The sequence below is a fragment of the Cimex lectularius genome, unplaced genomic scaffold, assembly GCF_000648675.2.
Source record: "Cimex lectularius strain Harlan isolate CLEC.00 unplaced genomic scaffold, Clec_2.1 scaffold176, whole genome shotgun sequence".
Lineage (NCBI taxonomy): Eukaryota > Metazoa > Arthropoda > Insecta > Hemiptera > Cimicidae > Cimex > Cimex lectularius.
The window spans coordinates 196,854-209,667 of record NW_019392891.1 but is presented as its reverse complement, the minus strand read 5'-3'; the positions used below and the strand labels follow the sequence as shown (position 1 = coordinate 209,667).

General features: G+C 37.3%; 2 protein-coding genes across 3 annotated transcripts in view; one reads left to right on the top strand and one right to left on the bottom strand.

The window, feature by feature from the left end:
• The window catches only part of LOC106674240 (protein TFG-like), a 24,302-nt gene extending 22,101 nt beyond the window's left edge, over window positions 1-2,201 (bottom strand). For both annotated transcript variants that reach the window (XM_014406857.2, XM_014406858.2), the window contains exons 1-2: window positions 1,852-2,201; window positions 1,656-1,797 (exon numbers count right to left, since the gene is read on the bottom strand). In XM_014406857.2, the coding sequence (XP_014262343.1) occupies window positions 1,656-1,797; window positions 1,852-1,938 (229 nt within the window). In that variant the 5' untranslated portion in view covers window positions 1,939-2,201. The remainder of the gene's footprint in view (window positions 1-1,655; window positions 1,798-1,851) is intronic.
• Window positions 1-12,814, top strand: part of LOC106674050 (4-coumarate--CoA ligase 1-like) — a 15,376-nt gene extending 2,562 nt beyond the window's left edge. The window contains exons 2-9 of the mRNA XM_014406491.2: window positions 6,231-6,386; window positions 9,185-9,392; window positions 9,446-9,773; window positions 9,859-10,021; window positions 11,728-12,003; window positions 12,060-12,284; window positions 12,359-12,524; window positions 12,582-12,814. Coding sequence (XP_014261977.1) covers window positions 6,267-6,386; window positions 9,185-9,392; window positions 9,446-9,773; window positions 9,859-10,021; window positions 11,728-12,003; window positions 12,060-12,284; window positions 12,359-12,524; window positions 12,582-12,694 — 1,599 coding nt within the window. The 5' untranslated portion in view covers window positions 6,231-6,266 and the 3' untranslated portion in view covers window positions 12,695-12,814. The remainder of the gene's footprint in view (window positions 1-6,230; window positions 6,387-9,184; window positions 9,393-9,445; window positions 9,774-9,858; window positions 10,022-11,727; window positions 12,004-12,059; window positions 12,285-12,358; window positions 12,525-12,581) is intronic.

The following is a 12,814-nucleotide window of genomic DNA, read 5'->3' as shown; positions in this document are numbered from 1 at the left end:
TTTTTAAAAGATGCACTTGAAGATTCCATAACTTGTTAATGCTATAATGTGGAAATGAGCTCATTTACGACAGACGGAGCTGCTGAATCCAAACAGTCGTTATTTCGAAATGTTAAATTATTCGTGGCATTTATTAAGAATATGCCATTTAATTGTTTCGCTATTTTATCTCCATAATTTGTTGTTTTTATAATTTGGCAGAGGCGGTAGAATTGGAGACTTGGCGTACTAGATTCCGTTCTCTAGTAGTGATGCCGTAGGCCATCCCATATTCTTCTTCGCATCACCGAGCCTAATTTGAAGTTCGAGCAATTTTTGAAACTATTTTTTTTATTTTCAGCAATGTATTAACAGCTTTCTTATTCTCCGATAGCGTCTTTCCTCTTAGCTTTGAAAATTTGAAAGAAATCAATCAGGGTCATCCAAAGGAATACGTTTTTATCACTAACAATTACTTTTCTCCACTCTTTTTCAATGAAATGTGTTCAGTGGCGAATCGCCTCTCATTGGCTTTTTGGGCCTTTAAAGGAGGGGGCTTGGATTTGAGTTTCATCAGCTTTAAACGGCCTGCTCTTTGTAGAATGCGTCGGACGTTTCTGGAAACTTCAGCTTGTAAGCAAATTTCTCTCGCAAAGACTGAAAAATTGGAACCTTGGAGCAGAATGGTCCTCCATTCTCTAGTAGCCATTGCCATAGACCGTCCTGCACTCTTCTTTCGGCCGTAATCATCACCGAGCCTAACTAAATTTCTTATTACACGCCTACTTCTCTTTAAAGTTCAAGCAATTTTTGAAACCAATTTTTTTTTTTACAGCAATGTATTAATAAACTTAACATTTGTCGTCGAGAATCCAATCCGATTACACGACATTTGAAAAATGGCAAATAGGAGGGAAAACTCATAAGGTGGGGATGAGATGGGAATTTAGTGTCCGAGGGGATCGAGGTCACGATAGATCAAGTGGTTGAGGAGCGGCGTATTTAGCCGAAGGTCGTGGGTTCGAATCCCGCTCGTGCCATTTACTTTTTTATCTCAACCAAAAAACCTTAATTAATTGTAATGTATTAATAAACATCTTTTTCACTCGACGACAGTGCCTTCCCTCTTGGCATTGTAAGTTTAGTCTAGTGAATACATTACTTAAGAAGTGGATAAAGCACTAAATTGTAAATTAAAGATTATTTTTGCAAGAGAATTAGATAAAGAAAGAGAGTGTCTTGTACTTTTGTTGCATGTAAATATTGATATTATAAAGCAAGATTTTTACTGGACTTTTGTAATTAACGTTTTTTATACGTTTTGGATAAATTTTGATATTTTTACAACTAATACCGAACAGAATGAAGGGTGGCTTGTTATTTTATCGGGGAGTGTTTTTTTCTGAACGTGGTGTGAAAAGTGGAAGGAGGTTGGAAGTGGCGAGTCACGAGGAAAATGGAGATTTGGATGAAAAGCCCGTTTTAAGGTTAAACGGAGGCGGATCGTAGGTGAAATGCCCACGGTGCCGGCTGAGGAATCGGGTAGGAATCGGACGCGGACCCAGGGAAATCAATTAACCGAGGGATGAGAGACCTCATTAACATGCAAATCGAATTAGGACCGGCCGAGCCGTTCTGAAAAAGCTCCCGACGTAAAAAGCAAAAAAATCGCGTACCTTCGTCTTTGTATTTGATGGTGATGTCGTCTGAGCTGTTGAGCTTTCCCCTGAAGACACGTTGCATCATCAGGACCAACTCGTCGTAGGTGATGGCTTCGTTGTGGATGGGAATCCGGCGTACGTCGTCGCCGAGTTGGACCTGGAAAATCGAAATTGAGACGGGTTCGGAGTGGAAACCGGGCCGGGCTTTTACCTTGATTATGAGCTTTCCGCTCAGGTCGAGCTGCTGGAAGCTTTGGTCGCCGGCCGACTTGGAGGCGAAGCTGGTCGAGGTGGTCATTTCGATGCGTTTACTTCTCTCCTAAAAGCCAGAAGGTCGAGAGCTCATCGGCCTCCTTCGTCGGAGGGTTCCGGGCCTCGCTGATCCTTGGCAGAAATCGCTTTTCACCGGCGGCCGGCCGAGGGTCGAGAGCTGAGGGTAAACAACGTCACAATGAAAAACAACTCAATGGACGAGTGTTGCCGCTCGGGACGCCATAGCGGGTTCGACGCGACGACTGGCGCCCCCTTCCGACACGGCTAAAAAACTCAACAAAACACAAAAAAACACCCTTTTTACTAAACTCAAGGATAAATTTAATCCAATTTTAAACAACAAAAATCAATCCTTCCAGTCTCGCTTTAATATAAAAAAATCTTGAACTCAACCGCCTTTCGTACAAAAAAAACCCTTCGCCTCTAACACAACCGCAATAAAACAACCTCCCCCTGTCCATAACATAAACCAAAAATCTTTTCGACAAAGAGCAAATTTTCCAGAATATAAGTTTTTGACGTGAAAAGGGGAAAATGTTGAAAAACACGTGGCCACCGGTTCGAGTCGTGGTGGTCGATTCGTCGTAGCCGGGATCCAGGTGGCGCTCCCGTTTTGAAAATTTATCGCTTTTTTATGTATCATTAAAGTACTTTTTTTATACCCGGGTCGATCCTTGCTCTTTTATTTCCCGGTCTTCCCAACAAGAGTTTTAAATTTTTAAACGTTCAAAGAATATATTAAAGAAACAAAATCTCTGACTTTCATAATTGTTTTTGCTTCTCTATTTTCTTTATCCTATGCCAGTCTCTTTCTACACCAAAGCATCGTCAATTGTAGATAAACACAAATAGAAAAAACAGAAATAAAGTAAAATATGAGATTCTGGTTAGCATTCATATCCAGATTAGTTCATATCCTTCCACTATCTTCCACAATAAATTTCATTCGCACTACTCTATTTTCAGCAACGACTGACCAATCTCCCCCATAAAGGACTAGTATATCTCACTACTCCTTTACATCCTCGGAAGTGGAAGCATGGTGTCATCATTATGGTGACATGTCACTGTACTAGATAAACACCACACCAGCCATGAAGGTAGTACAGGGCTGCAAGACTTCGCAGATGGTGCAGAAAATGGAGGATAAAAGTTAATCCAAACAAGATACCTAGATCCAAGATACCAGAACATAGGTATTCTGACAGGCCACTGCCCACTGAGAAGACACCACTTTGTAATGGGTATCCTACCAGATCCCTTTTGCCGTTTTTGAGAAATAAAAGAAGAAACAGCAAGGCACTACCTTGCCTAGGTCAACAAAGTCATCAAGCTACAGGGAGAACCCGTACCACTTGCATTATCTGTTCACTATCTCGGCCTACAACCGGATCATAAATTAAGCATAGTATGGGATGTGCACATTAAAAATGCTGTAACACAAACACGACACCGGATGTACTCCTTAAAACATCTCCTGACCAGCCAAAATATACCACTGCATATCAAACGTTTGATTTATCTAACAGTAATAAGACCGATTTGGCAGTACGGCTGTTCAATATGGTCCTCGGCATCAGATACACAAATAAAGAAAATCCAAACCGTTCAGAATTGCATCCTTCGTCTGATAACTGCGGCCCCATGGTATGTACCACAACGTCGCCATTCACCGGGATTTGGATATACCAGATGTCTGGATAGTAATAAAGAACTCATACGATCGGCACAATGAATAAATTCTGTCACACCCTAACCCACTATATGGGCAGGATATTGCCAACAATCAGCCACCCCGGAGACATCTAAGTTGGTTAAAACATAAAAGGCGCTCTGATTTGGCTAACGAAACTTGAATTGACAAATGTGAAAAAAAAATATTGTTACTTATTTCTACTAATAAATTTCATTTACACACCACAATTTGTTCACACTACCCCAGAGTACTCATTGCTCGGTGTGATTGGTGATATGCCTCTCTATTCGTGCGAATAAATTGAATTCTCATTACCCCAGAGTACGTCTGGGAAATTAGAGATATGCCACATATTCTTGCTAATTAATTCACACTATCCCAGATTGGTCAATAATGCTCGGTATAATTAGGGATATGCCTCTCCATTCGCGCTAATAAATTATATTTATTCCACAGAGTTTGTTCACATCAGCCCAGAATACTTTATATGTTTCAAAGTTGGGATTGGGGATAAATTTGTCCATTTAAGCTAATAAATTGTGTTCACACACCACTATTTTTTCTCACTACATCAGAGTATTCAATATTGCTCAGTATAAGTACATAAACCTGGAGGGCATGTCCTGAATTGAAAGCATTGTCCTGACACGCCTGCAGATCGGTCACACACGACTCATGGGTACCTGTCGGTCGGCGCTAGTCAACCCAGGTGCCCAGCATGCCAGATAACAGACTCACGGTGTCGCAGCTTGGCCCCGTATAGGGACTGAAATGGAATACCATTGGACTATAGGAGAATGCTCAAGCATGGCAGCGAGTTTAAAGAAAAACTTTTTAGGGTTTTGAAAGATATTGGGATAATGGGTTGTAATAGTGGGGTATTTATTTTATAGGTTAAAGTTTAGGTTAAGTTTATGTTAGAATAGGGGTATGCTGAGCGGTGGTGCATTGTATCATCTCAAGGCTCCACTGCTGCTCCACCAAGCCAGATCAGGGTGGAAAAACGAGTACCCTCTGACTCAGGTTCTAGACAGAGGATATGCTTGTGGGATTGGGTTTGTATATAGGAGTATGTATGTATTTATTGTGTGTGTGAGTGTGAGAATGGTTAGTTTTAGGGAACGGAAAGGAGCTGAAATGACCAAAGAAATTAATGGCGCCCGATCAGAGCCCAATCTCGGAGTTGGTCAGCACTAGTTGACCCAGGTGCCCAGCATGCCAAGATAACAGACTCACGGTGTTGCAGGTGCTGGAGGGGTGTCGCAGCTTGGCCCCGTATAGGGACTGAAATGGAATACCATCGGACTATAGGAGAATGCTCAAGCATGGCAGCGAGTTTAAAGAAAAACTTTTTATGGTTTTGAAAGATATTGGGATAATGGGTTGTAATAGTGTGGTATTTATTTTATAGGTTAAAGTGTAAGTTAAGTTTATGTTAGAATAGGGGTACGCTGGGCGGCAGTGCAGTGTATCATCTCAAGGCTCCATTGCTGCTCCACCAAGCCGGATCGGGGCGGAATAACGAGTACCCTCCAACTCGGATTCTTGACAGAGGATATGCTTGTGTGATTGGGTTTGTATAGAGTATGTACGTATTTATTGTGTGAGTGTGAGAATGACTAGTTTTAGGGAACGGAAAGGAGCTGAAATTACCAAAGAAGTCGATGGCACCCGATCAGAGCCCAATCTTGGAGTCGCTTAGGCACCAAGGTGGGTAACTCCCCCTGATCCATCAGAGAGATGCCAGAGGCCTCCTAGGTCTCGTAATGTACGTAAAATTTTATGCCCCTCCATTCATGCTAATAAATTATATCCAACAGATTTTGTTCCCACTACTCCAGAGAATTTTATATCTTTCGAAGTAAAGAATGGGGATAGACCCACCCCATTTGAGCTAATAAATTACATTTACACACCAAAATTTGTTCACACTACTAATAATCATTGCTCAGTATAATTGGTGATATGCCCCTACGTCCGCACTAATCAATTTTATTTATACAACATATATCATTCACAATACCCCAGGGTACTTGATATTCCTTGGGGGAAATGGGGGCTAAGTCCCATATTCATTCTGATAATTTATATTGGCACTACCCAGACTTGATCACAGATCCAAGAGTTCTTGATACGTTTCGAAGTAGTTTACAACGCTCCGGAAACACTCTTTTCAACATCCTGTAAGGTCTCAACAAATTCCAAACGAGAAGAATTCAGGCAGAAATCAGATATGGTATACATATGGCTCTAAAACAAACAAAGGGACCAGATCAGGCATTTTCTGGGGGATCGTCTGGCATCACCAATCAAACTCATTAGGGAAGTCCACTTCGATCTTTCAAGCTGAAATATATGCCATTAACCATCACTCTTTTTCCCTTCTGTCCCAGCAAAATAAAAGTTTTTAAATTTAAACGGCTTTCTTTACCAAGTATAGCTATTTTCCAATTACAATTAATTTTATTGGTCAAACTAAGTTCAAATAAGGTCCTAGTAACTTCAATTAGAAGAAAAAAGTATCATAATTAATCAGTCCATACAAAAAAAAAATCTTTGAATTCAGTTTATAAATAAAGCAAATATTTATCTCTGAAAAGTACAAAGGTCTTTGATTCTAGGGCAGATCCAGGTCAGTCGTCATCGGTCAGCCAAACATGGATTCTCACCTTCAAGATACTAAACGATCCAGCCCTCCTCTGAACACTGAAGGAGCGTATAATGTTGTCGACTTTATACTGCAGACAATTAAGCAACACGGGAATGAAATCGCACAGGTATTTTGTTTAGCTTAACTTACAAGGCAGAAAAAATTGTGAACTGTTTAAAATAACAAATTAAAAAAAGTTGATGAAAATGCAAAAAATAAGGATTTTAATGGTGCATTAAAAATATCTATCAATTTTTGGTTTTTGTTAAAAAAAAATCCGTTTTTTTTTAAAAGTAAATTCCTTACTTGTTTAAACATTTATTTCGAAGTTTCGGGAATTTACGCCCATCATCAATAAGTAGCCTTCTTCCATCTTGGCCATGTGGCTTGTTGATGCAAAAAATCATACGTCTTTTAAAAGAAACTTTATAATGAAAAATTTAACAATGTTTTTAAAAAAAAAAAGATTCTGATGATGTGTGTAAATTCTGAAAACATTCAAATAAATGTATAAATAAGTAATGAATCGATAAAAAAACCACATGGATTTTTTTTTCACAAAAACCAAAAGATTTCTTTTTTTCTTCAATCTTGGCCATGTGGCTTGTCGTTGCAAAAAATCATACATCTTTTAAAAGGAACTTTATAATGAAAAATTTAACAATGTTTAAAAAAAAAAAAGATTCTGATGATGTGTGTAAATTCTGAAAACATTCAAATAAACGTATAAATAAGTAATGAATCGCTAAAAAAAACCACGGATTTTTTTTTCACAAAAACCAAAAGATTTTTTTTTTCATCTTGGCCATGTGGCTTGTCGTTGCAAAAAATCATACATCTTTTAAAAGGAACTTTATAATGAAAAATTTAACATTGTTTTTTAAAAAGATCCTGATGATGATCGTAAATTCCCAAAACGTCCAAATAAATGTTGAAATAAGTAATGAATCGCTAAAAAAAACCACGGATTTTTTTTTTCACAAAAACCAAGATTTTTTTTTTCATCTTGGCCATGTGGCTTGTCTATGCAAAAAATCATACATCTTTTACAAGAAACTATAATGAAAAATTTAACGATGTTTTTTAAAAAGATACTGATGATGTGTGTAAATTCCCAACTTACAAATAAATGTATAAATAAGTAATGAATTTATTTTAAAGAAACCACATGGATTTTTTTAAACAAAAACCCAAAAATTTGTTTTCTTCTTCCATCTTGGCCATGTGGCTTGTCGAGGCAAATTAGTCATACATCTAAAAAAATATATATAATGAAAAGTTTAATAATTTTTTTAAAAAGATACTGATGATGTGTGTAAATTCCAAAATGTCCAATCCAAATAAATATTTAGATAAGCAAGGAATCTATTTTTTATTTAAAAAAACAGATTTTTTTCACAAACACCAATAAATGAAAAAAGGCAAATTAGTCCAATTTTTGTTGTGGAATTTAATTTTTAAAATACCCCAATTTCATAAAAAATTAATTTGATTATATCTCCTTCTTCCGTCTTGACCATGTGGCTTGTTGATGCAATATAGAAGGAATAGAAACTAAATTTGTAGAAATGGTGGCCTTTTTTGGTGTCATGATCATTTACAGTCTAAAATGAACAAATTTAATGGCACAGAACAAAAAAACTGAAGAAACAGAAATGCTAAAAGGCAAAATTGGTTTTATGGAATTTCAGAAAAACAAATCTCATATTGAAATAAATTGTATAGAAAATATATGTGAAGTAGTTTCCAAAATATTTAACAATTTGGAAATAAGTACTGTAAGTGAAGTTATTAAAAATTGTTTCAGAATTAAAAATATGAACTCGTAGTCGAATCAGACACATTGAAAGAATTCAGAAGGAAAGAAATCAGACACATTTCTTCATTTTGCCATATTCAACTTTTGATGAAAAGCTGGAACACATCTAACATGCGAAACTAGCGAGAATTGCCTGGGTCATCCGAGATGATCATGATGAACGTTTTTCCCCTCAGACCACTACAAAATATTTCAAAATTATTCACACAGTGAAAATTTGTTAAATTAAATCAAAATTGAATTGGTCTGCGGGTTTATGAATTATTTACTTGTTTAAAATCAATATTGATCATCAGCCCTCAGAATATTAGCCAGTAATTATTTAAGTGTTTCAATTATAAAATTTAATTATTGATCATTTTGATGCTGGGTTGGCCTGTCAGATGTGTTTTGGTAATTAGCCATCTTCAGTGAACCTGTTTCCTTTTATAAGCGGTGCAATTACACCCTTGAGGACATTACACACATTAAAATGGAAAAAACCCAGCGAGGATAGGTACGCTGAAATGACGACCAAATTTCAGGTATATCATCCCTCAGACAACACAGTACAAATTATTTCACAACAGCCTTGTTTGTTTAAATTGAACAAAAACAAAAAAAAGATTAGTGATATGATTTTACCGTGAAATCCCTTTCTAATCACAGTAGATTGGTTTATAAATGTTTATATAGAATGTAATCTATTTGTAATTTAAGATAATGTTTTGTTGCAATGTCTGTCTTTTTATTTAATAATATTTTTAAAACAGAGAGATAAATGCCTTTGAGACAGTGCAATTGCCAAAAATAAGCAAGGGGGAGACTGCACCATTGTCCCAAAATTATCAACCAATTTGTTATAACATAAAATAGATTTTTATTTATTTATTTTTTATTGGGTAAAGTCTAACAGCGGTAGTTGAAAGTTTTTTTATATGAGGGTGTCAGCCATCAGATGATGCTGATGAAATTTAAACTTAGGATTATTGCTGCTCACTGCTGAAGATATAAATTTCAATACATAAAGCAAATTTCATTCAAGAAATTTCTAATAATTAATAATAAGTCTCCAAATTTTATTTCTGCATGGTTATGGCTAGATATTGTTTAAATATGTATTTCAGATTGAAAGTGAGACAAAAAAGTCGATAACATTTGAAGAAATAATAGGAAGGGTGAACTGGCTGGGCAGTCTCTTGGTGAACGCTGGCATCAGGAACGGAGATGTGATCTGCATAATTTCTAAAAACAGCTTAGACTATTCATGGCTTCTCCTTGGAGCCTTGCAAGCCGGTGCGGCGTGTGCCTTGTATTCACCGTACACAAAAAAGCGTAAGTAGAACATTTGCAGACCATATTTTCCAACTAAACACGTCGAATTTCAGGCGAAATCGCTCATTTTGTCAAAGTCTCGAAGCCGAGGTATGTCATAGCGCCAGAGATAGAGGATGAACAGCTCAGCGTCCTTCTTGAAAGTGATGTAGAAGTGATATACACGACATTCAAATTGAATCACTACGGGACCAAGATCAGGCCGTACTCTGAACTCATCATCCCTGACTCAGAAGTGCGTGGAAGTGCCAAATGGAAGATAAGCACGTGCAAGGCTGATCTAGACGACCCTGCCTTGATACTTGCATCAAGCGGATCCACTGGACTTCCAAAAGGAGTGCTTTTAAGTCACAACAACCTTGTTTCAGCCCTTTGTCACAGGTAAAACAATATAATGCAAACACAATGAAATTCTTTTACCTTTAGTTTTTAAATATAAATTTTTGAAATATAATTTTAATTTCAGCAAATTGTTAATGAGACGTAGTTCAATCGGACTGGGCCTGATGCCTTTTTTTCACGCCTATGGCCTCGGACTCATGCTCATGGCACTCTGCGAGGGGACAAAGTTCATCACAATGTCAAAATTTTCAATGGACAAATTTCTTGAAATAGTTCAAACTTACAAGGTGATATAAAAATATAATCAAATTTTTATGTCATGTAACATCTCTTTTTTTTTGAGACATGGGATTATCTCGCTGAAAGAGGAAGAGCAGTCTTATTTGTAAAAAAAAAAAGGTTTTCATTGGATGTAAATCTAGTTTAAGGGTTTGTGTAGATAGATAGATAGATAACATGCTTTATTTACATTAAAGAGAAGCATTACATAATATACAATATTAAAAGCATTTTACAGCATGGATGCTTATCCGTCTGCCGGAAGTTGGCTGTTCTTTTTCAGGCGAGCGAAAAAGAAAAACTAAAAATAAACTATATAATAATAGAAAACTATAAGTAAACACTAAATTATAAAAACTAGCTAATTTTAGATACAAGTTAAACAATTATGACTCGGCATTATAATTGTACCTATATTGCCAGGCATGACGTGCATAGTGTGCTAGACCTTTCGACCTCTCCATATCCATGATATTTAACAGATCAAGCAGCTGAGACCTGGAAAGCGATTTATACCCCAGATACAGGATACGGAGCTCAGACAGTATGGGACACTGGGCAACAAAATGAAAGATATCTTCCCTAACTCTAAGGTTACAGAGCGTGCACAAGAAATTTCCGTCGTCTTCCTTCCATGGCACAGAATTGAGGAACACTTGTTCGCATCTGAGTTTAAGAAACCATCGAAGAGTTGGAAGTTTTATAGACCCACTAGCTTGAACATTTAGGTTAAAGGTTGCCTTAGAGTGGTCTAGGGCCTTAAAGAGAAGATACCTGTTGGAGACCTGAGCTCGATGCTCACAACTCACACAATGTTGATCACGTAGTCTGCACAAAAGTTTCATGGTATAATTGGGCTAACTCGAGAGGTTTTCTAAACAAAAAGAAAAATCGCAACCATATTGAGAAGCTAAAGTATTCCATTGCCGAAACCAAGAACCATTAGATTTAATAACATCGAGAGCAGTAATTTTGGAGATTCGGACAACAGGGCCCTTAAGTACTTAAGGGTTTGTGTACCTGGCTTATATAACAGATTTATTGCTCAGAAGTCTTCAATTGGTGGATCAAGGGGCTGGATCGTTTTGGTGGTGGTAGATTGATGTATGAGGAACTCCTTGGTACGACTTCACCTTTGATCTCAGACTCCAGCCTCACTGGAAACTGCAGCTAAAGAACTACACTGATAAATTCAGAACCATCAAATATGACTCCATCTCATTTTCTCTGAATCTGATTCTAATTAAATCTCTACTATAGGCCAGTCTTATATCATCAGCCTATATGAGCCTTCTATACCTCACCCCTTGAGCCTTGGGATGGCACTGCAGACGGTTATACATATTATGCAGGGTGGGCGACCAAGACCTGAGGGGTTAAATGCCTGGGTAGACTCGTACCCCATCCCTAAAAGGTCCGGGGCTTGGTCGGCTCACGTGTCCTGCATAAATCTCTTGGACCTGTTCACAAACTCCAAGATTTTGGACCATTTTATCTTGAGGAGTGATTTGGTGATGTCCTCTCTTTCAAAGATTTCAAATCTAGACTTAGCCTGCAGACGGTTAAGTACCTACAAGAAGGTAGACGCCAGGCATTTGCTGGCTAGTCCTCTGGCTTGACAATATCGAACTTTATCCATCAATCATTGTGTCATTTATCGCTTAATTATAATCATTTCATATTTATATAGCATATGTTATTTTTTTTGTTTTAGATAAGTAATTTATATCTTGTACCATCTTTAGTTGCATCACTTGGGAAATCAGTGGGTGCGACAGCAAAAGAACTTTCGTCTGTGAGAGAGATCTTTACAGGTGCTGGTCCGATAACGTTGTCACAACAGAAGTCGCTTTTAGCAAAATTACACCCTTCGGCTAAGCTGTACCACTCGTACGGCATGACAGAAACCACATTTGTCGTCCTCTTCGGCGAGCACAGGGAAGATAAACCAGGCTCGGCTGGAACCCTCGTTCCTGGGATTAAAGCTCAAGTATAAAAATTCACATAGGTTTATAAGGCAATTGAAAAATAATAAAATATTTTTAGATAGTAACCGAAAATGGCAATTTGGTCAAACCCGGCCAAATCGGAGAGTTGCAATTAAAAGGGTCGCTTGTTATGCTAGGCTATTTTGAAAATGAAGAAGCGACTAATGCTACAAAAGACAAAAATGGATGGCTGCATACCGGCGATCTTGTTTTTAAAGATATTGATGGATATTATTACATCATTGATAGGATCAAAGAATTAATTAAATACCAAGGGTTCCAGGTCTTTTGTTAATCTTATTTGTATGCATATACATTTTTTAAAATCATATTCTCTTACGATTACTTATTTTTTAGATCTCCCCGACTGAACTGGAGCTGGCTTTACTAGAGCACAAGGCAATCGCAGAAGTAGCTGTTATAGGAGTGCCACATGAGATCTACGGGGAAGTCCCCAAAGCGTTTGTCGTCAAAAATAAAGGCTATGACATCTCTGAAAACGAAATCATTTCCTTATTGAGAAGTACGAGACAATAGCTAAATTTATAATTCTACTTTGTAATGCGGGACTGTTTTCTAGGTGAACATAGCTCTTACAAACAACTCAGAGGGGGTGTCGAGTTCATCGAGCAGCTCCCAAAGTCCCCAAGTGGAAAAATACTGAAAAAGAAGCTGAGAGAGCTGGTCCAATAATTTATATTTATTTAATTGTTAATTTTTTATTGTAATGGTTTTAATTGTTAAAATAATTATCTATTGTGGCATTTATATATTTAAAAAAAAAACAATTACAAATATATTCTAGTCTAAAAA